The sequence below is a fragment of the Astyanax mexicanus genome, chromosome 15 (assembly GCF_023375975.1).
Source record: "Astyanax mexicanus isolate ESR-SI-001 chromosome 15, AstMex3_surface, whole genome shotgun sequence".
Lineage (NCBI taxonomy): Eukaryota > Metazoa > Chordata > Actinopteri > Characiformes > Acestrorhamphidae > Astyanax > Astyanax mexicanus.
Window position 1 is genome coordinate 24,243,051 of NC_064422.1, and position 27,247 is coordinate 24,270,297.

General features: G+C 37.0%; 2 protein-coding genes across 3 annotated transcripts; both read left to right on the plus strand.

Moving 5' to 3' along the window:
- The first annotated feature begins 396 nt into the window (after positions 1 to 396).
- Positions 397 to 16,847, plus strand: mgrn1a (mahogunin, ring finger 1a). Of its 2 annotated transcripts, XM_049464882.1 has the most exons (17): positions 399 to 1,055; positions 1,460 to 1,578; positions 1,698 to 1,786; positions 2,910 to 3,056; positions 4,096 to 4,213; positions 5,280 to 5,346; positions 5,439 to 5,482; positions 5,908 to 5,955; positions 6,562 to 6,630; positions 8,284 to 8,443; positions 9,354 to 9,466; positions 10,245 to 10,465; positions 10,640 to 10,754; positions 11,330 to 11,375; positions 11,908 to 12,024; positions 13,358 to 13,400; positions 13,620 to 13,754. In XM_049464882.1, the coding sequence occupies exons 1-16, from the start codon at positions 968 to 970 to the stop codon at positions 13,393 to 13,395; spliced, it is 1,599 nt and encodes a 532-aa protein (XP_049320839.1). In that variant the 5' UTR covers positions 399 to 967; the 3' UTR covers positions 13,396 to 13,400; positions 13,620 to 13,754. The 2 variants fall into 2 exon arrangements, with proteins under 2 accessions (XP_049320838.1, XP_049320839.1); XM_049464881.1 differs by lacking the exon at positions 13,358 to 13,400 and having other exon boundaries at positions 397 to 1,055; positions 13,620 to 16,847.
- A 2,309-nt stretch (positions 16,848 to 19,156) lies between these two features.
- foxj1b (forkhead box J1b) lies at positions 19,157 to 25,505 on the plus strand. Its single transcript, XM_049464883.1, has 3 exons — positions 19,157 to 19,749; positions 21,097 to 21,678; positions 23,855 to 25,505. Exons 2-3 carry the CDS (start codon positions 21,154 to 21,156, stop codon positions 24,677 to 24,679), a joined length of 1,350 nt encoding a protein of 449 aa, XP_049320840.1. The 5' UTR covers positions 19,157 to 19,749; positions 21,097 to 21,153; the 3' UTR covers positions 24,680 to 25,505.
- The last annotated feature ends 1,742 nt before the right edge of the window (positions 25,506 to 27,247 follow it).

Genomic DNA, 27,247 nt, shown 5'->3' on the forward strand with positions numbered 1-27,247 from the left:
TCCAACACCAATTGAATTGCGTGGAGCAACATAAAAGTCCAAAGGCACCAGTGGACGTAATCTACAGAAGAATACTAGCGTTAGCGTTAGTTAGTGTACTCTGCGCTGCGCGTTTGCGCAGACTCGCCTGTGTGTTTTTTTTAAATTAATTATCCTAAATAATACTGCAGCGTTAAACTACACTACGTACAGTTATATATATATATAACTGTATATATATATATATATATATATATATATATATAATACAAACACTTATTTTTTTATTTGTTTATTTATTTTATTTGCATACATTTTACACCACTATAGATATGAAATCCATAATTCACTTTTTTTCTTAAATGCAACTAGGTCGTTTTACACAGGCTCTGCCTCCTTAATTAAAACAATGATTACATCATCATCTTATAACGAAAAAAAAGCCTACAAATAAATCCCCAAAAGCATGTACATATAAATATATACACAATATAAATGTTATATATTATAATATTTTATAGACACATATTTTTTTATTTGTTTATTTATCTGTATTCGCATAGCGTGCACTGGAGCGCCGGAGACCTCTTGTGACTACATATCCCATAGTCCTTCGCTCCATGAAATCACGCATCTCGCGTTGTAGCTGATGTTGTTTCCACAGAGGGGAGTCACTGGAATAGTGTTGGAACTGTTGTTTTGGTCTGTTTTAAACCGTGTTTATACTCTAGTCGTTTCTCTTTATACAGTAGTGTGTGTACTGTATAGTGTGTTTACTTGTTTTTATGCGTTGAAGGATCATTTCGGGAGGCAAAATCACCGTTAAAGGGAACGTTTTTTGGGAAAGAAGATGGGAATGCGATTACATCTCTAACGGATAAAGCAAACATTAAGAAACCCTGAACTCTAAAGTCTTTCCAAGACTGTCTTCGATCCAGAACATTTCATATTAGCTAGCTAACTACCAGGACTGAACTTGCACGTGAACATGGGTTCAGTACTTAGTCGAAGAATTGCGGGAGTGGAAGACATCGATATTCAAGCCAATTCTGCTTACAGATATCCTCCCAAAACAGGTAGGTTAAGACATAAACGATAAACAGTAACAAGCTACTGACAGTGTCTACATGCTTAGCTAGTTAGCTAACTACAAACTACTGTGTATATTTAAGTGGAATAAATAATAGCTACTGAACTAGCTATATAATCTAACCTAAGTCTCTAACAATTATTTTCCCCATCATTTTATGCCTTAGTTATACAATAGGGACCACCTTCTTATTTACAACACCAGTAACTAGTTAACTTAGCTAAGTACATTGTGTTTTGCCAGTAACAGATGACAGATAACAATCCTGGTTTGTTTTAGGCTTGTACTTCACCAGCAGGAACCAGTCATTGAATTTGCATAATTTACAGAATCCACAGGTGTCCCTTTGTCTCAGATTATGAATGACTGTTATCACCCTCAATATTTCAGGAAATTACTTCACCAGTCATTTTTTCATGGGAGGGGAAAAATTTGACACCCCGCACCCTGAGGGTTATCTGTTCGGAGAAAATATGGACCTAAATTTCCTGGGCAACAGACCTGTTCAGGTAAACGGCACTCAAAACTCAATTACCGTACCCTAAGTGCTCTTATGGTCATCACTGAGTCACCAGTCCTCTTCATTGGAAACATACACTCCTTTCAATTTCTGATTTGTTTATTCTAGTTTCCCTATGTGACCCCTGCACCACATGAACCTGTGAAGACCCTGAGGAGCCTGGTGAACATCAGGAAGGACTCTTTACGGCTTGTTAGGTATTCATTCATTGGTTTGCAGACTTCAGATTTATTTATTACTTAAAAAAACCTTAACTAGACCTGTCACGATAACAATTGTTTGTACACAGTATGTTACCCCAGAAAATATTGTGATGAACAATAGACCATTAAATGCCACCGATATAATCATAATATGATAGCAAAGACAAGCAACCAACAACCAACTGGAGGAGAACGATATGGCCCTAAAACAATATTACGATATTTTATGGTATTTTCGTGATAACGATACTCCTGATAATATGACAAAACACTGAATTAAAAAAAAAATATATATATATATATACAAATACACTACTGCAACAAAATGAAAATTTAATGTTATTATTGCATATGATGTGGCAAATCTCTAACAGAGATCTTAAAAACGAATCAGATTTGTCACAAAAGTCAATGATCCAGAATGTCATGATACTAATTATGCACTTCAAATATTTCAATATTTCCAGGATTAAAGTAAAATAAATGATACTATACAGATAAAATCTGTCTCTAGTAGATATATAATGGGAAATGAGAACAGTGTGAATTTTTCTTTTGCTAAAAACAGCAAAAAATTAGTACCCTGATGTGATAATAAGGGGTAAGTGATATGGCACGATAATTTAGGGTACAATATCGTTCACAATATTCAAAAATGTTGGCAATATTATTGCGTACGATATGATATGGCACACTCATACAACCAACTTTTATTTAATTACTACTGATTACTACTATATTTTACCTACAGCATTGTCCACATTGTGTGTTTGGAGGTGCAGTTATTGAAGCATTGGTCCTTTCACGACTGAAAAATACTAAAATACTGTTCATATATTCTGAGCAAACCTACAAATAAACAAAACACATGATATCATGATTATCAAAATTATTGAGGTCATATCTATATATTGTACAATAAGTCTATATACTGTAATTATTGTGACAGGCCTACCCTTAACTTTCACAGGGTGCTGACTAACAGGTTCAGCCTCTCCTTCCTCAATTATGTTACTGATTAAAAAACATGTTTCTGTGTAACTACCAAACAATAAACTTTAGAAGACGGATGTGTATTAAGTTAAAGAGAAAACCATAACCATGCTTTTGTTGTCAGGTACAAAGATGATGCTGACGGCACGATTGAGGACGCTGTAAATCCAAGAGTCCTGTACGGTGTGGAGTTCTCTTTTGATACTGATGCCAGAGTGGCCATCACTGTATACTGTCAGGCCTTTGAGGAGTTCTCTAATGGAATGGCAGTGTAAGTTCCAGTAATAAACACCATACAGTCCATATAGAAAGGCCTGATTCCCTTGCTTTGCAAGTATTTGAGCAAGATTTTATACATTATAATACAAAAGTTATATCCAATATAATATTATATTGAGAAAGTATAAGTAAAGCTAGAGAAAAACATCCAACCAAATTTAGCATCCAAAATGAGTCGCAAAGTAGTGCACACATATAACGTAAAAGTTAATGAGCAAGGTAGAATGTCTAACATATCTGGAACAACAATGAGCATGAATGAGATTTATGTACCAGTAGACAATGTGAGGTTCATATATGATTAATACATAAACAGATTTTAACTCTCCTCATATCATGTCCACATTACATCAGCACAATTTAGCATGTTATTTACACATTTATTTGTAGTATTATGTTGATTTGGGCTGAAACCAACCCGAAACAAAATTAAGCATTTGACTGAAGGCAGGTTTTCATTTGCTCTATCATTGGACAAATGAATTAGCAATATATTTTTGTCTTGCTTTTAAAATAAGGAATTATGAAACTAAAATTTCATCACAGTTGATATCAACAAAGCACAATAGTCTTTTCACTTATTTCACTTATTTCAACCGACAAATATTCGGAACATCCCTAAAAATAATATTTTTATATCATTTATGTTGTATTTCTCAATGTACATTGTTTTTATATAACATAAAAAAAAGAATGAATTAGGATCTAGTGTATGCTGTAAACTCTGCTGTGTTTTCTGTCAGTTACGTGGGATTGGTGCAGGTCACAGAAAGCATGCAGATCCTGCTTGTGTTATCCGAGCCTGAGGAAATACAACACTACTGTAGCTAGACAACAGATCCCTCAGCAGCCTCACTGATGCCATGGAAACAACAGAGCAAATGATTCTGGGCTTTTAGTTAACACTGACAGTAATGGGAAGGAGCACGTCTTTGTTTCAGAGATGATGCTGGTATTTCTCTGACAGATAGATGTTTATGGTATTCAGTAAATGCACTTAATATTGATTCTGTTCATGTCCATCTTTAAAGGTATACTCCTAAGACTCCGGCTATGGTGTCTGAAACAGTCCATTTCAAAAGAGGGATAAATCAGCAGTTCTCTCTGCCATCCTTTAAGATAGATTTCACTAAATGGAAATCGGAGGAGGTGAGAATATAAAATATTGAATCATTTTGAATCAAGGTTTCATGTAGTTGTTGCAGTTGCTTTATATAAAAGATGCTGTGATGCTTATTATATACAGCGATGGCCAACAGTGTTGGGCATCCTTGAAAGCACTTCTCTCAGAATATTTTTATGCACATGTTTATTACCTTTGTGTTTATTGGAACCGAACAAAAAAAATGAAAAACAAAGCAGTAAAACTCCAAAAATGGACTCCACAAATTTATTGATGCCTTTTCAAAATTGTGACTAAATAATTTGTTTTGAACATGTTATGCTCATTTACACTCACCTCAGTCAAAAATCACACCTGAAACCAGAGAGAGAAATTGACTCTGCCACACTTAGCATGAAGAACAGAAAGAGTAGAGGAGAACTGTCTGGGGACTTGAGATAACAATTTGTGGGAGTGGGAAAATTTGATTACACTAAAGGTAGATTATATTTATATGACCTGAGCTAAAGTTAATGTTGAAGATAATGTAATTAAATTTTACTAAAACCTTCTGCTGTTTGTCCCAGAGTTTCTTTGTTTACTATGGTCTAAAATGTATATTTAAGGATTGTCAGAACCCAAAATCACGCTGTGTATGTCATTCATTAAGATAATTGTTCAGTAATTGGAATGGGGAAAGAATGTTAATTTAATTGTGATATAGATTTGAGATCATAGTATTCAGCACAATAGGTTGTTTAGAACATGCTTTGATTAAATTTTGTTTATATTAACAGTTACTTTCATTTAGTGTGCATGATATACAGTATATACAGTATACAGTTTGTGTATGTATATGTGTGTGTATATAGATGATACACACAGTATATAATACTGTATATGTATGTGTGTATATAAATATATATATATATATATATATATATATATATATATATATATATATAATTAATATGAATAAAATATGGCTCAGCAATATTATTACACTAAATCCTTTATAATTTAATTACACAGTAACCTCAGAACTTTTTATGCTTTAAAAATTAGTTTTAAAAAATGACTTTGCTCTTTGTTTGTTTTTGTTTTTTTGCCCAGTTAAACTCTGATTTAGACAGAGGTGTATTCCCTCTTGTGATTCAGGCGGTCGTGGATGATGGAGATGGTGAGTGTCACGAATGACCTTTTAACGGCAAATTCTGTTCTGATATGGCCTGTTGCTGTAACTCATATAAATGTTATCCCTTGTTGTTGCAGATGTCGTAGGACATGCTCATGTACTTTTAGCAGCATTTGAAAAGGTATGTAGTGTTGCACTTGAAATAATAGCTTTGTATCAGTTGTGAATGTTAGGTGGTATTATTAGTCAGGTATATAAGAATATGATGAAATGTTGCCATTGTATTCATGCATTTAATTACAGTGTGCATTCCTGTGCATATTATGGATATTGTAAGAAGCACTGTCTAACTGTAGGTTTTATGACTTGGGAGTGTATCGAGTATAATTGTTCCTGTTTTTAGGCTTTATTGCAGTTCGAAATGGGAATGGTTAAATATGATGGTTAATAATTGATAGATTTGAACAGATTTGTGTATCATGAAATTGTGTAAGTGTTATTACTGTATTTTTACCACTTCTACCACGTGATAAAGGGTTATATGTCTTATTTGATTGAGTTCTTTGTATTAAACAGTTTTGTAATTTGATTGTGGATTTTTTGCAGCATGTTGACGGCAGTTTTTCAGTGAAGCCTTTGAAGCAGAAGCAAATAGTAAGTATTCATTGAGGCTACTTGAGTGCTACTTTAATAACCATCTATATTTAGAATTAATTATTGACATATTTACTGGCAGGAACAGTAGACACCTGTTGAAGCATTATTTCTTAAAATTAATGTTCACAGTGTTTAAATCACTGTGGCTAAATAAGAGCTATAAAAAATACAAAAAAAAAATGTAAAAGCAACAAAAAAGACCCAAAAAACCCTTTTGGACTATAGATAAAAAATATAGAATATTTTTTTGTTTTAAATAAGCTTATGGTAGTCTTCGTCACGATTAAGTATCTCAAAGCATATAAAAAATGTTTTTCAAAAATGTAGATGGTTAAAACAGGTCTCAGATAAATACCAGGGACCTCGGCATTATGTAAGTGAGTGTTGACTGCATTCATTGCGTACAAGAAGTGTCGTCAGCAGAAGCACTTTAGGGTGAACAGCAACAGTGGAGTGGCTGCAGCTCATTACTGCCTGCTTCTGGTCTGAATTTGTGTAAGCTCAGCCCATATAAAAGCCAAAGACATGATGACATGATGAGTTGATTTGCAGATTGCTTGTTTCTGATTAACTGTAAACTGTTGTTTGAATAAATTCACACAGGTTGATCGAGTGAGCTACCTTCTGCAGGAGATTTATGGCATCGAGAATAAGAACAACCAGGAGACTAAGGTAAACAAAAGCATATAATAAACATAAAATCATATAAAGAACAGACCTGGTGAAGACACAGGAAGCTGCCACCTACTATTAGATATTTGTGCTGACAAATACAGCTCTGGAAAAAAATAAGAGACCACTTAAAAATGATGAATTTTAATTTTAATTTTTTATTTTTTTTATTTTACCAAATTGAAAACCTCTGGAATATAATCAAGAGTAAGATAGATGATCACAAGCCATTAAACCAAGATGAACTGCTTGAATGTTTGCACCAGAAGTGGCATAAAGTTTTTCAAAAGCAGTGTATAAAACTGGTGGAGGAGAACATGCCAAGATGCATGAAAACTGTGATTAAAAACCAGGGTTATTCCACCAAATATTGATTTCTAAAATCTTTATGAATATGAACTTGTTTTCTTTGCATTATTTGAGGTCTGAAAGCTCTTCATCTTTTTTTATTTCAGCCATTTCTCATTTTCTGCTAATAAATGCTCTAAATGACAATATTTTTATTGGAATTCGGGAGAAATGTTGTCCGTAGTGAATAAAAGAACAGTGTTCATTTTACTTAAACATATCTATAAATGGCAAAATCAGAGAAACTGTTTCAGAAACTGAAGTGGTCTCTTAATTTGTTTCCAGAGCTTTATGTATATATCATGCTATTCACAGGGTGTTGCAGGGTGTACTAAAAGTTGAATCTTTAGCATAGATGTGTAACCTCTTATGTGTAAGAGCCAGCAAACCAGTTAAATAGCTAAACAGCCTCTCTCACACAGTTAATCATTAAATACACATACATACACACACTCATACACACATATAAGTCAGGCAGAGAGAGACTGAGAGAGAGCCGAGTCATGCTGTTTTGGGATGAGCTAATGTTTTGTGTGTGAACAGAGTACACACTACAGAAGAATTTTACATAAGTCATTAACTGTGTTCCAGCTCCACCACCTGCAGTCTGATCATGTGACTTTTTAGGCTTGTAAGCTCAGTAAAACAGAAAGTGTAAAGCAAATGTAAATACAACAGAGTTTTTTTTATTTCACAGGTGCACCTCAATGATTTGTTCCATCTGGAAAAAAAAACACAGTCTTTAGACTGGATTAGATGCATTTATCGGGGCGGCTGTAAAAAGTGTGCATGTTTTCCCAAAGATAAAACTTTTAGTTCTCAAATGTTTACATTACTTTTGTGTTACACAATCACTTTCACAATAGGTGTGCAGAAACTGCAGAAATGGTAGATGTTATGTTGTTATATCATTAGAGTAAAGCAAATTTCCAACAACAGTGAAATATATATTTTTTTAGAAATTACAGTGAGAATCTACAATGTAAATAGTAATAAAAATAAAGAAAACGCATTGAATGAGAAGGTGTGTCCAAACTTTTGGCCTGTACTGTATCTACTGATTCCAGCCTCTGATTTTAGACTAACCATGAAGCACTAACATTAATACCATACATGCTTTACTTAGTTTGGACAGCCAATCAGCTGCCTAGATTTTGAAACAAGCATGTTTATAGTCTCACTGGTGCTGAAATTTTAGTGTGTTAATCCAGTCAGTACCCAGCAGCTCACTTACTCAGCTCTAATCATGAGAGCCCTACTCCTCTGAGTTTATGACGTATGACAGTGTTTTCTTTCTTCCTCAAGTCTCCAGAGGATGAGAACAGTGACAACAGCAGCGAGTGTGTGGTGTGTCTGTCTGACCTGCGTGACACACTCATCCTCCCCTGCAGGCACCTGTGTCTCTGCAATGCGTGTGCTGACACACTGCGTTACCAGGCCAACAACTGCCCTATCTGCCGACTGCGTGAGTGTCTCATTAATCAATGCATAAATTGTCCCTGTTTTTGGCCATTATTATTAAAATGAGCTTTGTAATGTTTCAGAGAGTAAAACACACAGCAGACAGAGCAGAGTAGAGAGCTGAAAGGATGAGTGATCATGAGTGATTTTCTCTCACTGTGATACTTTTCATTATTCATCTTTTGTTTTAGTTTGATGAGGTTGTAATGAGTATAGTAGCAGCAGTGGACACGTGCAGGACCTCTTGTATAACTGGCCTTTGTAAAACAGGGACACCTGCTGGACAGAATAGAATGTTCTTTGGTGTAGTACAGCCTAGAACAGTGTTTTTCAACCCTGATGACCCGAAGACCCACTGTCCTGCACATTATAGTGCTTTTCCTGATTTAACACACCAACTTTAACTCAATAAAAGGCTGAATCAGCTGTGTTGGGACCAGGAAAAACACTAAAAGTGCAGAGCAGTTGGTATCCAGGACTAGATTTACCAGAAATAATGTACCTAATACAGTTTAACAAATTACTAAAACTGAGAAAGGGCCAAAAATATTTGGGCATTATCAGCTTTTTATAGACACTTTTATAGACTCTACCCTATACCAGTAAAATGTTTCCTATGTCACTGGCTGCAACACAAACCTGCAACATTAAACTGTTACACAGTTACCTGAATCATTATATGATTATATAATCATTTCAGTGCATCACTGTAAATAATCAATGCTGGTAAAAAAAAAAAAAACTGGTAATAATTAGCTTAGTGTTTAACAAAGCACATTTTGGGTGTTTGAGCACTTTTGTTGCTGAAATTAAGGTACTAGCATTAAGAAAGTGGCTGCTCATGAAGACTTAACACCAGTGTCTGCTTTATTCATAATAGTGTTTTCTTTAACTAGATTTCTTTTCATTATCAGCTTTTCGTGCACTGCTGCAGATCCGTGCAGTGAGGAAAAAACAGGCTGGCATGCTGACTTCTGTCTCCTTCAGTCCAGTGCTGTCACAGAGCTCAGACCACACAGAAAATACGGTAAATAACACACATATATGTACATATATTCATAGATATTTATATATGTTAGGAGAAAAACAAAGCATTTAAAAGTGGCAGTTCATCGGCATCAAATATACATTTTTAGAAAAAAATAAGAGACCACTTAAAAATGAGGAGTTTCTCTGATTTTACCAAATTGAAATCCTCTAGAATATAATCAAGAGGAAGATCAAACCAAATTCAACTGCTTGCATTTCTGCACCGGGAGTGGCATAAAGTTATTCAAAAGCAGTGTGTAAGACTGGTGGAGGAGAACATGCCAAGATGCATGAAAACTGTGATACAAAACCAGGATTATTCCACCAAATATTGATTTATTAACTTTATTAATATGAACTTGTTTTCTTTGCATTATTTGAGGTCTGAAAACTCTGCATCTTTTTTTTATTTCAGCCATTTCTTATTTTTTGCAAATAAATGCTCTACATGACTATTTTTATTTGGAATTTGGGAGAAATGTTGTCTGTAGTTAATACTTTTATATATATATATATATATTTTTTTTTTTTATATCTTTCATATTTTTATACTTTTATATTTTTTTACAGAGCTGTTTGTATGCAATAATACAATTAATAGATTTAATTATAATCTTACTCAGAGCCAATGATTGTGAGATCACACACTTGGTGTCTTCTTCAACACACCAAGCTTTTGTTTTGCAAACACATTAATTAGCCTTCTCTGAATCTCATGCACTACAGTGAATAATATGTGTTACCTTTGCTCACGTTTCATCCCCCTGTATCTCCAGAACTCTGAGAACATTCCTCCGGGGTATGAGCCAGTGTCTCTGCTAGAAGCTCTGAACGGGGTGCAGGCTGTGCCTTCTGCCATCCCTTCAGCCCCTCTCTACGAGGAGATCCGGTTTTCAGGAGAAGCAGCTGACCCTCTGAACCTGATCAGACGACAGCAGAACATGGTGGAGCACAGCGCAGACCCAGCAGCACTCAAAGGAAGCAAGTCACCTGATGGGTACAAGCACATGAAACATATACAGTATAGCAATACTTCTGGTCTGAGCTAAAAGTTTAAACAGTGGCAAATTTAGGTTTAGAGGTTTTCTAAACTTTATCTGGCTCTGTGTGCCTGATCTTTTTTTAAATGTATTGCTTTGAAATGCCTATATCTGCTGGGGATGCTCTGCAGGTCTGTACACTCTCCATCATCTCCCATCCAAGAAGAGGAGGAAGAGGAGAGACTATCGGAGCTTTCTGATGCTCAGCCTCACTCTGTGCTGCCTTACAGTCCAGCTCCCACTGAGGTCTGACCATACTATCCTGCCCAATCACACCATCAAATGTCCCGCTCACACTTTTATATCTAACCTCTTGCTTCAGTGTGAAGTAGGGATGCAAATCTATGGATAAGATTTGTTTGTGATTATTTAGAAAAGTATTAAGTACCTAATGACTTCTAAAATTTCACCACAATTAAGTTTATGTAGATGTATTACTCACAGTTATTATTAACTATTTCTAATCTATTTCTATTTCTAATCTATTGTTTTATTCTTCGTAGGCCTTTTCGCAACACAAGTCACACTTTTTCGTTTTTTTATTTCAGTTAAAGTGGACCAAAAAGAACCAGAATAAGCATTTAAAAATCATTGTAAATATCTATCTTTGGGTTGTTTATATTGTTTACTTCAATAGAACAGTGTGTATGTTTTTATCTATATGTATATCTGTATTTATACTTATTATATAATTTTAACTACACGATTAGTGGTTCTTTTTGAAATAATGAGTTTAGATGAATCAGTAAACACACTGGTAACTATGCACATTGTCACCACTTCTTACTAAAACAAAGCTGCTTTGTTTCCACCACCCTCAGGCTACAGTAGATGGGGAAGCCTCTGAACCTGGATCTCCAAACACAGGTGAGTAACCTTGTTCCAGTCACTTCCAGAGGCTCCTGTTAAAGAGTCCCAGTGAAATTGCTTGTCAACTGCTAAACAAGAAAGACTCTTAAGGTGATGATTAAGCCAAGAAATCTATGTATTCTATATATGTATTCTTATATACTATTCTGATCTAATGAAATGGACAAAACTTCAGACAATTTAAGGCTTAAACCTGCTGCTATTGTTTTTTTTTTTTTTAAATATACACCAGTTTCTTCAGATTTTATTAATACATATTAGTATGTCATAGTGTCAGAAATCATATTGGCATATAAGCTTAATAATTAATAACATTAATTGATAACATGATCTGGCACAGGTAGTAGGCCTGTTATGGTAACTACTTTGGTTAAGATGATATATTATGTAGTCCTAGTAATAATTGCGATAAACAATGGTATTGTAATTTTAGGAGCAGTTTCTGACACTATTATAATGATAATATAATAGTGCTGTAATTGTAATATAGCTGTAAAGCTGTGTGTAAGTCTCTGCACTGTGTGTGTAGGTTCAGAGAGCAGGACGCTTGGTATGTCTGTGAGTGAAATCATGCAGGACTGTCACAGTGCCCGCAGCAGCCTGAGTCGCACTGAGAGTGACCCTTCAGCTGACATGGCTCTGCCTGGTGAGTGGACACTTCTTTACACTCTTCACACACTGCCACCTTCAGCCTCTAACATTTTCTGAACACTGCAGATCAGCACATCTCAACTGCTTGCTGTAAAAACCTTAAACACAGATCATCTGTCAACGTGTGTTTGTGGAACTTAAAGGCCTGAGTAATATGACTCCTGCTTGTTCTGCTTATTGTCTTTTCTCTATATTTTTCATCTATTCACTACTACTACTTATTGCAGCAGTTTTGCAAATATATTAAATTTACACAATTTTCTGCAAATGGAGGTAGTGGAAAATGGAAAAATATGACTTTAGTGTGGATCTAGAGCAATGAGTCTACTTTAGCTAATAATAGGGATGTCCCTATTTACTTTCTTTGTCCCCTAATCCCATCCAATGACCGTACTGCAGAGTAACAGTATACCAGTATAGCTCTGATCTTGGCGTTTCTATAAATAATCCAGACACGCAAATTAGAAGTGCTGCTAATTAATTCTGATGTTAAATCACTTAGATTTTAGTAACAGTTTTTTTATAATGTGACATTCAGGATTTAGTTGGTTTGGCAGATAAATTTCTAAAAAATTCCATATTTTAAAGTGTTTAATAATTTATAATCCAGTCTGCCTGACCTACATGACATTTAAGTTCCCAGTCTTTTTAAAATGCTGCATTGATGTGTGGTGAATGTGTAATTTAAAGTGTGCAATACTCCCACTTGTAAAACCCACTGAGCATTTCTGCAATTGTGTGGTTGGAGTGCAATTCTTCACATGGATATAATGGAATAGTTATATAATAGAATGGTCATTTTGGTTATTGCACAATACATGATCCTTTTAAACATGCCTTTATTCGCTCTAATCCCAATCCAAACATTGGTACATCTCTAATTAAGAAGTAATAAGATCCTAACAGATAGGTTGTAGTGAAGGTAAAAGTTACTGGAGCAGTTTAAGAGCAAACTTTTTTTTTAACAAAAAAGAAAAAGAAACAAAAAAAGGTATAGATAGATATAGGTTATTAAAGGAATATTCCAGATTTTTTCATTACCTTACAGATAGCCAAGGGCTATGGCTTCAGCACCTGCCTATTTGCTATTTTAAATGTGTTTACAAAAGAAAAAAAGGTAAAAAAGATGTTATAGTTAAAAAAAAAAGAGAAGGACATTTGTCAGGTTGTGTTTTTTCCAAACTATTGCTTTAAACCACACTTCTGATGTTTGGCTGAAGATGGCTTTGACTGACTTTCACTGTCTGTTGCTTGTGTGCGTCTTTTCTGCCATGTCTCCTAACTTTTCCTCTGTTAATCTGACCTGTCCTTACTTTCAACTTACTCAGCATCTGAGTCCTGGTCTACTGCTGTTGAGGAATGTTGACTATGGTAGGTGTATCACTGCTCATTTCTGCTCTTTTTAGTAGGTGAATAAATTTCAACCCATGTTAAGTAGGGATGTGCCAAAAAATACCATGGCTATACCATGGCTAAAACATAAAAAAATGTTGCCAAATATTTGGTGCATCCCTAATTTTTAAAGTCTTGAACAGCTGTTCTAACTTGCAGTAGCTGTAATAGTGTGTCTCACTCTGATCCTCTGCTCAGGTTCATCTGGGTCTATTGAGAGTCTGAAGAGCCAGAGCACCAGCAGCTCCAGCCAGCCTCTGCTCTGCCTCCCCAGCAGCCTACACATGGAGGACGAGCGCCTCAGCCCATAGCAGCAGCAGCATCAGCATGCTTTCCTCTGCTTCCATTAGCACTCTTATGTCTCTTATGTTTATCCTTAAGCCTTGTCGGCCTTTAATCAAGAGCGCCCTGCTCAGAATTGACACAACACACCACAATCGCTAATGCCTGTCAATTAACAGGCCACTTTGGATTGGTTGTGATATGCTCACTATAGACTATCACAGCTGTAAAGTTCTCACACATAACCTTAATTGCCATTTTCTACTGTAGGGCTGAAAGGTTCTGAGCATGGAGTGTGTCTTTTCCTGCGCCGTTCAGGATCAGCTTGTTTGTTAGTGGGGCTTACCGCCTGTTTGTTAGCCAGCATGCTAACACCGCTGTAGAGATGTGGGGTGAGGCTGTGTTCAGATGGATAACAACACATCCAGCGATCTGGGACATGAGATCTGCTTACTGACATGCTAACACTGCAGTAGTGATGCTGGATGAGCCTGGTTGCCTACATGCTAATGCAGCAGTAGTAATTTTAGAAGAAGCCAATAGTAACACTAAATAAGTGACAGCCACTGCCAACACACAGTGCACTGCCTGGTCCTGATTAAGCACCACGGCAAATGGAAAAAGAAACTGTAATTGGTCTTACGGGTCCTCAGTTGTATGGTATGGTACGACATGGCCTTTGCCTTTTTGCCCTGCAGTGGAAAGAACGGCAAAATGTTTTGCTGCCTTTAAACAGCAGCTTCGCAAAGTAAAAAATTAAATCAAAGAGACTAGAGACATAGTATAAGCAATATATTCCGCCAATTGAAAAGCCCTTGCTGAGGACAACTGGGTGTGTTACAACAGGAAAACATTAAAACAGGCAGGGCTGTTTCTTTAGGACCAGGATTGAAAACCACTGGCTTTGAAATCAGCTGGATAAAAATATTAGGAAACAAAATTCCTGGCCACATATCAGTGTCCACTGACCATTGTTCATTGGTCATTTTAAAGAATTGCTGGCTAGACCAACTGCATATAATCGCTTGATTCATTGCCAGTTTGACCATTTTCCATAAGAAATACAGCCATGTTGTAGAGTGTTTTGCCACTCAGTCTAAATAATGGGGCATGTTTTGGTGATGTCAATGCTTGCACTCTATATGCAGGACCAAATGCGAGCCAGATTAAGGTCCATAGACACTTGATGCAGGGGATTCAAGTTTCTGTCTTTGTGAAGGAGCTGCTTTATACCTTGCATGAATCTTGTGTTCATGTCTGGATTATATCTGGGTATACAGATATATACATATACAGCTCTGGAAAAAAGAGAGTTTTTGAATCAGTTTCTCTGATTTTGCTATTTATAGGTAAATGTTTGAACAAAATGAGCATTGTTGTTTTATTACATAAACTACAGACAGCATTTCTCCCAAATTCCAAATAAATAGATTGTCATTTAGAGCATGTATTTGTAGAAAATGAGAAATGGTCAAATTAACAAAACATTTTATCACAGTTTTCATGCATCTTGGCATGATCTCCTCCACCAGTTTTACACACTGCTTTTGGATAACTTTATGCCACTCCTGGTGCAAAACTTCAAGCAGTTCAGCCGTGTTTGATTGCTTGTGATCATCCTTTTTCCTTTTGATTACATTGCAGAGGTTTTTAATTTGGTAAAATCAAAGAAACTTATAAATTTTATAAGTTATAATTTTAATTTTTTTTTTTTTTTTTTTTTTTTGCATTTTTCTGCACCAATATGTTTTGACTGACCCAGTAAGTTTTGATACGAAAGTAAAGACTAGTGGAGAAAAGGAGTGGGCAGTTTCACTGGTATAGGACACTTGTCCTATTATTGTCCTATTATTTCATATATGATGGCAGACATGAAAAAAGTCTGACGCTGTTTCATTCAAAACCCGTCTGTAGACCACCTCCGAAAGTGGTTTGTGTAATCCGATCATAATCTGATCACAATGCCTGCTGGGTGTGCTTGCACCCGGCTTTTCATGTGATCAATAGGAAACAGAACATGGTCTACTTATTTAAAACACTTGTTGATGCAAGGTGTGAACAGCGTAAATAATGGGTCTGGTTCTTCAAGGGTGGGTGTGGAAGAATCAGTTGTTTGGTGTCTGTTGACAGGAAAGAATGACATTCAGTGACAATCAATGTTTGGTAATCTCGATTTAGTCAAAAACTGAATTTGATTACTGTCCCTTTTGTGTTATGGGTCACATAACCCAAAAAAGTTCTATTTTTTTTTAGAGTGTGTTCCCATAAATTGCAGTGTAGTCTTGGGAATGTCATTTTGGAGGCTAAGGAGAATATTTTGTATGCATAATGCTGGGATTAAGCAGAAGAACAGCCATAGCAAGTTAACACAGGATGAGGAACACAGGTCACACCATGTTTACAGATTACATCATATCCATCTTTTACATATACAGTATACTGCCCTCATTCTGCAACATACCAGGTACTTCCTTAAAAACAAAAAAGCAAAGAACCCTTCTGGCCAATGTGGGACTCTTCTTTAACTCTTTAGAACCGATAATCAAACTGACTAACCTGACTCAGCTCTTACTGTAGTGATGATTTTTGTCTGGTATCAATCAGTAAATTCCTGTTTTTATTTTGTTTTTTTTTGTATTATTTTTTTGTGGCAGTGCAATCATGTGAGGTCCAGTCAATTTCACGTATGCCTTTTCATTTAATTTGTTAAGCAAGTATCATTTTGCTGTTATGTGACTGAATTCTTAAATGTTTTATGTGTATTGTCAGTTGAACACTGATATCTGTAATGCATCATTTTTAATTATGTGTAGTTTATGTCTCAGCTCTTTGTGCCTTAGAGCATATGGTTGTCCCTTCCTCTGATCTCTGACATGTGCAAACTTAAGTCATTAGCACTTCTTAAAGCTTTAATCAGTATGTTGAAATTGCTTTCCTTACATTAAGACAAAGATGAGGCCTAGTCCTATATTGACTGAATATAAACTGTGTTGAGGCATTGACTGAATCCCTGTCAAACACCAGCCTGGATCATTATATCTGTTGCTTTTTAGTGATTCACTGCTGCTAGTCTCTGTAAAAGTATTGTATATTTGTATGTAGATAAATAATTTTATCATAAAGTGCTGCACGCAATACATTTAATTGTGGTCCAGTCTTTCTTTGTGGGGGTTGCCATGTCTGCATTGATGCCTGGTTAAGTTTATTAACTTTTGTTAAGTAGTTAAATAACATAAATTTAAGTTAATTGTAAAACATTTAGGCATTTAAATTATTAATTTAGGTATTTTCATAGAGAAAATCAAGCTATTCAAATGTGTCCCAAGAATTTCCTGTCCTTCCTGTCATCCCGGGATAACCTTCCCTTTAAGAATGTAACCAGACATCAGTGATGTAATTTACCTTTACAATTACCATTACCTTCATGCTTATTTATTTTCTAGGGACTATAGACACTTGCACACACACTAAGAAAAATACAATTACAGATTTGTATTTAAAACAGTATAATGCTTGTCGCTGGGGCTGTACCTTATATTGAGGTACAATAGAATATCTTGCAGTGAAAGTCTTTATTGTACCCATATTATTGTACCAGTAAAGATTATAAACATTATCATCAACTGAATATGTGTCAAGAACTTGATGCAATTGTCTGGCTATCAAATAAAAAAATCTTAAATTGTTACTTTGAAACAGAACAAGGTCACCATGAACAACTGAATACGTTTTCAATAGGTTTTCATTAAAGTGTCCTTGTCATTGTCCACTCCCTTGTGCAGCTTTCCATGAACTCATGCATGACACGGAATAAAAAGTGAAAATAAAAAAATTATTGACCTTCTATGTAGGCTCTTAAAATAAATATGACAGTCAAAATAATAAGAACATTTAGGTAATTTTTTGAAAGTTATGAGATACCAGAAGCACAGTATTCTATGAATTACCCTTAATCTTTTAATTAAGGGTCATTAATAGTTTTTTTAATTATTATTTGTTTATTCGATAGCGTTTAAAGCATTATTTAGCATTTCAGAATATAACAATTTAGCATTTTGCTGTAAACACTACATACAGTGCAGCTGGTTTTGTTTAAGCTACAGTTCTAGTTTCTGTCTTCATGTTTATAAAAAATATGACTAAATAAACTATTCAACTAAAGCAGTTAAAAATAGAACTGAAAACAACAAAACTAAAATAATTAAAAAGTAATTATTTAATTATAATTTTTAATTATTTAAAACACAGACCTGTAAAAGCAGGAGGAGAGCAGGGGCGCTGTCGTGCCACTCGGGGGCGCTATAAGACTAGAACTGAAGTCTGCAATAAACACGTACGCTTCTTACAGACTTTATAATATAGTCATAATACACACATGCTTAGTTCACCTGCTGTAAGGTCTTTACTGTCCTAACGAACACTGAGGGAATGTTTGTGTGTGTGTGTGTGTGTGTGTGTGTGTGTGTGTGTGTGTGTGTGTGTGTGTGTGTGTGTGTGTGTGTGTGTGTGTGTGTGTGTAAAAAACGTGTTGAGCAGTTGAGTTAGAGCGCGCGTGCTGAGGCGGGACCTGTGGCGCGCGGTAGCACATCCGACTTTAGCGCCTTTTTCTCTCAGTGTTGGCGCGCGCGAGAGCGAGTCCCTCACGAGCACTGTCCGTCCTAACGCGGGAAAACTGCACCTCACACCGGACACGCGCTTAACGGACACATACCACATTCAGTACAGGGGGAGACGGTAAACACAGTGCTACACATTTCCTATTATAATTCAAGACTCCCCCAACTACCCCCCCCACACACACACATACATACATATACACACACCTCCCACAATGGGCTTTTGTAGTTTAACCTTCCAAGCTAACCCACAGCCCTGCTGATAAACCCAGCTGGAGACCATCCTTTTCTGGTAACTGGTTTTGTATTTTTTTTAACGGTCAGGGTGGCTGAAACTGGTCATCCACAGCAAAGCATACTTTTTACAACGCCAAAATAGCAACTGGTTAACCAGCACTTGACCAGCATAGTGTATGGCCTTCCTTGGTTATGCTGGTTTTGCTGGTTATGCAGAAAAAACAGTTTGGTGTTGATTAGCTTGGCCATGGTGGTCATGCATGTTAGCCAGCCTGGTTATACTGGTTTTAGTGGTCAACCTGCTTGGTTTTGTTGTTCAATGCTGGTAAACCTGCTTAGTTTTGCTGGCCATGTAAGCTTGGTTATGCTGGTCATACTGATCGACCAGCTTGGCCATGGTGGTCATAGTGGTCAACCTGCTTGATTATACTGGTTTTGTTGTTCAACCAGTTTGGTTTTACTGGCTGTGCCCGTCAACCCCCTTATGCTGGTTTTGCTAGGACAACCAGCTTTGTTTTTTTTTGGTCATACTGATCAACCAGCTTGGCTATTGTGGTGAACCTGCTTGGTTATACTGTTTTTTTTTCTGGTCAGCCAACATGTTTCTTTTGGTCATGCTCGTTGACCAGCTTGGTCAGGTTGATCATGCTCTTAACCACCTAAACCATTAAATTCAAATAAAAAATATACCCTATACAGGTCAGGTCAAAGTCTGAGATGGTCAACCATATGATGTAGGGTCTAGGCTGTGTCAGTGCTGAAGCTGCTTTAGTGCTGTGTGTGTGTGTGTGTGTAGGTGAGGAGGGGTGATGTGTGGTAAAGACACTCCCCTCAGTGGTTCTTCACCAGCCTGTGCTACATGACACTGGAGCCAATCAGAGCGCTCCTGGCTTTAAAGGGCTATTAAGAGGCAGCAAAGCCTCCTCCAGTCTGCCTCACTCCCCTCACACAGTGCACCATGACATTTGGGATGCAGTTTGCCTAAAGGTGGATGTTAATCTTTGCTCTTTTCACATGAGAATGGAGTGATCGTAGAGTACAGCCAGTGAGTGCACTTGTTGCTCTGCCTCCTCCTCCTCCTCCTCCTCCTCTTCCTCCTCCTTTTTCTCCTCCTCGGCTGGCTGACTGTCTGAGACTCATCCAGGGAAGCAGGCTCTCCATCAGGCACTGCATTTATTGATTCCACAGCCAAGGTAAGAAAAGCATTAAATCTCTATTTTTTAGGAACACTGGTGCATCATCTCAGTTTTAAGACTGTTGATTTTGCCTGATTGAACAGTTTAAGCGTTTTCTGTTTATTGTTTTTTATTCTTCACTGCTCTTTACATTTTCTTTCTCTTTCTCGCTCTGTGTGTGGGGTGGATTCAGGTGTTATGAGGGGCATCAGGTTAAACTGGAAAGTATTCTAAAGCTTATATAGGACAATAGTGTTATTGGAAATTCATTTTATTTATTCATTTGTGAGCTTGTTTAAGGTGTTCGCTTGGTCTTTTAGAAATAATACACCTGTAAGCACCATCTTAGTATAAGAGTTAACAGGTGTCTTTTGTGTTATCTCAAGGCTGAGAAAAGCTGATTCTAACTTATTGTGTACATCTCATTTTTAATATAATGTTTATCTTTTTCATGGGATAAGGAGTTAGGTAATATAGGGCAAATTTGTCTGTTTCTGGATAACTTAAATAAACACTACAGACGTACAACTTAAGTCTGTAATATTCATAAAAAATCTACAGTATTGTCTTTAGTTTTGGGGAGTTTTATTGGTTTATTTAGTTTATAAAAGTCATGATATAAATGGTTAATTGCAGACAATCATTTCACGTTGTCACCATGGTTAATTTACCGTGGTGGTGTTAGGAACCATGGGTTATTAGGCCTACAACGCAAATATAGGCATTTTATTTTCTGTTTAAATCCGCCATTGATGCTTCACACATCTCATTAACGTTAATGTTGAAATTAGTGACATATCATTAAATCTGAAATCAAATCATTTTAAGGGGCTATTTTGCCATGAACGCTGTATATATCCCTCCGTCATTATTATATATTACAACAGTAAATCACAAAACAAAATACTATTACAAAGATATTGCTTTTAATTTTCTTAACCATCTATGTTTGCAGAACTTTGCAGAAAATTTTAAATTCCCCCATTTAGGACTGGATGATACGGCCAAAAACGATATCACAATATATTTTTTCATTTCAGTCAATACAATTGAATATCGATATTGATATTGAACAATGGTAAAGCCGTCTTTACCTACGTATGCATTTATTTTATTTAGCCTGTAATGACAAAGGCTGAGGATAATATATATGGAAATACTGTAAATGTGTTTAAAAATCATATCACTTGAAATATTTTATATTGGGATATATACTGTTATCAAATTATTGCCCAGTTCTAACCCCTATAAGATGTTTGTTTTGCTGCCTTAGTATAATAGTTCAATAGTACTTTAACATTGTCATTTCCACTGTTTTACAAGCTTGCAATTTCTATCTCTTCCTAACTTCTACGTCTTTTTCAGGTATCCCACCACAAAATCCCTCCATAGCTATTCAGACAAGACACGTCTCCTTTCAAGATGCCAGTTCTGACGAGCCCAGAGATCGCCAACATGTTCAAGGAGAAATGGATGCTGCTTCACCCAGAGGACCGCGAGAACGTAAGTGGTTCTGTAAGCTTGGACGACAGCCTCACCAGCCTGCACTGGCTCCAGAACTTCTCCATTCTCAGTGCCAACCCGGAGAGGTCGCCCAGCTTCGGCTGCCACCCGCAGCACTTCCCTCAGCCCAAGAACCTTTCAGGAGGTTCTGACTCGCCATCCAGCCCACCTGCCGGGGACACGGCGGCCATGGGCATGGCCCAGCCTCCGGGGAACCCCACCCCAGCCTGCGGAACCTATGGCCATCCACAGGCCGGACTCTACGGCCACAGTGAGGAGGTCGACTACAAAACGAACCCTCACGTCAAGCCCCCATATTCATACGCCACCCTCATCTGCATGGCCATGCAGGCCAGCAAAAAGACCAAAATCACCCTGTCTGCCATCTACAGCTGGATCACCGAGAACTACTGCTACTACAGACATGCAGAGCCCAGCTGGCAGGTAAATAACTGGAGGACCCATGTAGTCCTATACTGTTGGTGTTGTCACATTTAGAATATAAGGAATATGTTTTAAATAGTGGTGGCAGTCGATTTATCAAAATAATTATAAAAAAAAATGATTAATCACAATTAATCGCAAATGTTCTTTTTCCTGAAGCATTTAATAATGGATAAATAAATGTAAATAAAAATGTAAAAACGTAAAAATGGCAAACAAAATAACAATTAGTCTTAAAAAACATGATTTAAAAACTCAAAATTAAGGAACAAGTAATTGTATAGTGGGTATGCCTGATGAACACACATATTTTTACTTTATTATTGTATTTCCGGGTAGAATTGATGCTTTATAAATGTATAGTAAATATTTAATAAAGAGCTTTAGAAGTGTTTTTTTAGTTAGTTATGAAATGTAATCCATATTTCAGTATAAATAAAAACTTATCTTCCTTCTGAACTCAAAAGTAGCGACATGGTGTTTACACCACTAAATTAAACAGCTAATACATCACTAGGCTAATATCTTATAGTTTCCAGATTAATCATGTGTTGTACTTTGATATACCACCTGTAGAGCCAGGTATAGGAGCTACACAACCATAAACTACCTGCAAAATATGACCAACACTGAACCACATGTGTCTGTCTTGGTCTTCAGTGTGAATAAATAACCTGCGCTGACAGATCATAGACCCCGGGCTGTTGCTGTTGCTGGAGTACACTATGCCCAAAGGGCCACAGTGTATCCTGGGGGGCCTGCCTCTTTAATGAGGGACCCTTAGGGGGACGTTGCTGGCAGCTCAGCACAGCTGATCATAAGAAACATGCAGTTCTGCATTACAAGAGAGCCTCATTAGGAGCATATGCTCTCCTGTACACACATCATTCCCATCCCCCACCTTCATTAACCCCCCCCCCCCCACCACCACCACAACACACACACACACACACACATTAATCCAGTGAAACAGGACACCTCGACCTGCTGCACAATGGGACCTTCCACAGGTCTTTACTGTATGTACGAAGCACAGCATTTTTGCTGATCAAATGAAACATTTTTAAAAGTGTATTTTTAAAACAAATTGTGATCTGAATAACAGCCACAGGTTTGATTGTTGACATATTTGTATTGAGGTTGATGTAGTTTCTTTGCTCTACAGGTGGTACATTTAGCATGGACTTCAAACTGATGTCCACCTAAAGAGCTTTCTCAGCATAAAATAAAGCTAAAGCTCTTATTTGGCTAAAGCTGTTTTTGTTCCCTAATATTTTCAGATATTGTTCCTTTTTTTTGTATAGTTATAAAGTTATAAATATCAACTGTCATTCACACAAAATAAATATTCAATAAAAAAAGAAATCAATAGAAAGGGGTAAAGTGGCAAAATATGAATGTTTTCAGTTACTTCTGTAGAATTCCTATTTGGAGAACATGCATACAGAATTATGTAATTACTAAAGTAGATCTTACTGCTGATCCTGCTGTATGTGGTGTGTCGATTAGCTGTGGCCTACTGATCACTATTACTACTACTAATATATTTCAAAAGACTACTGAACCTCTTATTAATCAATCAATTAATATTATATTAGCTGGCAAAATATCTAAATGACATGTTTTATGGAAGGTATATGTATATATATCTCTCTACACATTTAAGCTAATTTTTGAGCATGCAGCTGTTTTTGTTTATGTTACATTTATTTATGCTCTTATCTAGAACTCCTGAGGACTCAAATTATACAAACTTGATGTTAAGAGTCTTAGCCAAGGACAAATAGCATGCTGTGTTTGCCTTTCAGGGTAATCAGACCCAGTTATGCCATAGTAAAACAATATTTTATGATCTAGTATGCTTGACCAATTGCATTTGTTTTAGCTGCTAAGCTTTTTAAGGATATAGCTCGTAAGGCACTCACTCACTCATGTTTAGCATTTAACAAAGATTATCTATTAGTATGCACTTTTAATATCAGATAGAATCTCAGTTAAATTTTGGTGCTTCTCATCAGTGACACTGTGTCTCTTTGCTTATTTAACCATAGCTTCTCACATTTTGCTCACACGTGTATTGACATGGACATATTAGTTTATTGTACACATTTAAAGATATCAATCAGTGACATATTGTACACTTTAAAACTAACAAGCTTTCATTTGTCTCCTTCAGAATTCAATTCGCCATAACCTGTCCCTGAACAAGTGCTTCATGAAGGTGCCCAGGCAGAAGGACGAGCCGGGAAAAGGGGGCTTTTGGCAGATCGACCCCCAATACGCTGATATGTTCGTCAATGGCGTGTTCAAGCGGAGAAGGATGCCTGCCACGAACTTCAGCACCCAGAGACAGAGTCGTCTGCTGTCCTCTTGCTCCTCCTACAGCCCTCAGCACAACCAGTCAACGACACTGGGCCACTTCCAGGAACCTGCGACGGGGAGCAAACGCAAGCAGGCACTCCCCAAGCGAGGCGCCAAGCTGGGGAGGATGTCCCAGTCGCCGCTGCTGGCCAGTGAAATCAAAAGCTCGGACATCCTCCGGGGGGACTTCGACCTGGCCTCTGTGTTTGACGACGTCCTTAGCGGAAACGGAAGCACCTTCGAAGACCTGGACATCAACACGGCTCTGAGCTCTCTGGGCTGTGAGATGGAGGTGTCCTCTCAGAACCAGCACGTGTCCAGCCACGTGCCTAAGTGGTACAGCAGCGAGGACGAGCAGGCCTGCGCTTACTTGGAGATGAACACCATGATGGGGTGCAGCATGGAGGACTTTCAACATCAGCAGCAGCAGCATCAGCAGCAGATGCAGGCTCATCCGCACTGTTACGAAGGAATGGCACTGTTTTCAGATATCCCTCAGCATCAGCAGCAGCAGCAGCACCCCTGGGAGATTAAAGAGGAAGCTCAGGCCATCCCGCTGTCTCTGGACCAGGGCTACGGCCTGTGTGAAGGATTCTTCTCTGAAATGCCTCTGTGGGAGAGGGCGGAGTCTTTTCTCTGAGCGTCCCTGAGCTCGTCCCTCACACGCTGCTGGTCTCAAGACCTGTTGACTTTTGTTTTGCTACATTAGCATAATGAAATGGTACAACATGTGGAAAATGAAATACTATGTAATTATTCTTCTTTTTATTATTACTACTTTTGCATTTGTTTCCTGAGGAATCTATGCTGAACACTGATGATCGTCAATGTTCCTTTTTTTTTTTTTAAAGACTTAATTGATTCATGGTTGGAGGGTTTCAGTTTGTTTTAAGATGCAGATGACTATTGTGGGACATATTCTATTCATAAGTAGTGGCAAAAAAAAACAATTTTTGTGTAGAGCTAAACCTATATTCCTTTTAGTTCGCTGAATATTTTAGACTATGTTATAATATCAACATGTGATGCTTCTTAAATCTTTACAAAATCATCTATCAGAAGGTAAATTAAGGGGGATGCAACAAGCCAAAGTGCTTTGCAGAAATATTTTCAGAGAGAAACCCAGCACAAGCACTTTGAGGCACTGTCTTAAGTTTGGTTCCTCTATTTTCAGCCTTATAATTTATTTGATAAAATGTGAGAAATATGTCTTATTTCTTTCCTCTCTTTTTTACACAGTTGTCCTGTTTGTTTGTTTTTTTGTTGTTTTTTAACTGTTAAGCTGTTTAAATGCCATGGTTTGTTTTTATTTCCTGATGAATTGTGAGAGGCAATACCATATTCATGGCGAGGACTGTTTTAGAAGTGTATTTGTATCGACTTCTTTTGAAGAATGAATTATTCTAACATGCAACTTAAATCAAATTATATTCTGTACTTGAATAAAGGTTTGACCATCTCTGAAAGTTGTCATTTAGTTGTTGGTGGTGCTACAGAAGCTCTAATGCCCTTAATGCCCTTAATTTCCAAGGAAACTGGAAAACAACATGCAGTCTAGAGTCTACATAGACTGGATTACTGGTTTCTAACCATCCAACCAGTTTTAACACACTACAGTCAGCTAATCTAGCACTTCTGAAGGCAATAATCAGATGGGTGTGACAGATCTATAGTTTAAGCTTTAGGAGAGTCCTTGGTAGGACTGTCGTAGGAAGGCTTCTTTTCAGTAGCCTCAGAAGAAGGTCACAGATATTTAACAGTCTAATTAGGCGTTAAATAATAACATTACATGTAAGCATCATTAGTAATACTTAAAACTCTGGAGGCTGTTTAAATGTGCAGCAAATTCTTGGTAACCGAGAATCTTGAAATATAACATCAGTTGCGTCCTTCAAATTCACGGCTGCATGCAAAGTTTTTTCTTTTTGAAACGCCCTTAGCTGCAGTCTAGGCATTGGAATGCAGCTTTAGAGATGGTGACATGCTTTAAATGGTATTTTTTTTGTTTTACAGTCTACAAAACCAGGTGAAAGAATATACCATTAATCAATGGGGGGTAATAAACCAGAAAGCAAAGTTTAAAAAAAAGCATTAGATGTAGTTGAGTGATTGAGTAGTTTGAGCATAGTAGTCTACTAGACTACTAGAAAATGCTCCAGTTTTATAAGCTTAGTTGTTTTTAAATAAGAAATGTTAGATTTATATTGGTATTTGTGGACAGTGAAGTTTTTTTTTGTACATAATTTTCTTCAGGCAATTTACCCTTTAAACCTTACTGAAGCTCCACTTTTACTTCCAGATCAATAACAGGAATCATAGGAGAAACATGACCAATTGTGATCTTTTGAGCTCTGGCTGATAATAGTGAATGTGGAGGATCTTTTAACTTATCAAAAAAGCCAGATTAGATGCCAGACGTCCCATCAAATCTAGATTGTTAGCTGTGTGTTCTGTTCTTTGGGGTAGATGGGTGCTTGTGTTTGTGCATAATAGCTTAGTTTAAAATACCTAATGCCTCTTTTATCTCAGAAACATCTGATCGGTATTGGTATTGGCTGATAAATGAGATTTCTGGTAAAGAAAATTGTGATATGCTATCATGCTATGATTTCTTTAAATATACATACATCAAATAGTCTTCTTCACCTCAAGGAACACTATGTTGTATTTTTTTAGAGTTATAAAGGGTCTGCAGCTACTTAAATGGGAACAAACCCTAAATTATTTTATGGAATTGATTCTTGCAGAGCATTTTCACATCTCTATCCTCACATCTTTTAGAATATGGGCCTAGTGGCCTTCAAATTTGGGTGTTTTCTTGCTCCCAAAACACCTGCTCCATCTAATCAGCTCATTAACAGCCCATTATTGAGTTAAAGTGGGCGTGTTACAGCAGGAGAAATAACAAACAACAGCTGGGGCTCTGAGTGGTCCAGAGGACTAAGGATCTGCTGATATGATCGGGGGATTGCTGGTTCAGCAGCCGGAGTCTGAGAGAGCACAATTGGAGTTGCTATCTCTGAGTGGATAGATGGTGCACTCTCTCCTCTCATCCTTCCTAGTGTAATGCTGTTCAGCACTGCCATCTATGAGCTGATGTATCAGATCTGGGTCACTGCGCTTTCCTCCAAGTGACTTGGCTACCCATAGATGCTGCATCAGCGACAACTTGAGAAAAGAGACAGTGGCTGACTTTACAAGTATTGAA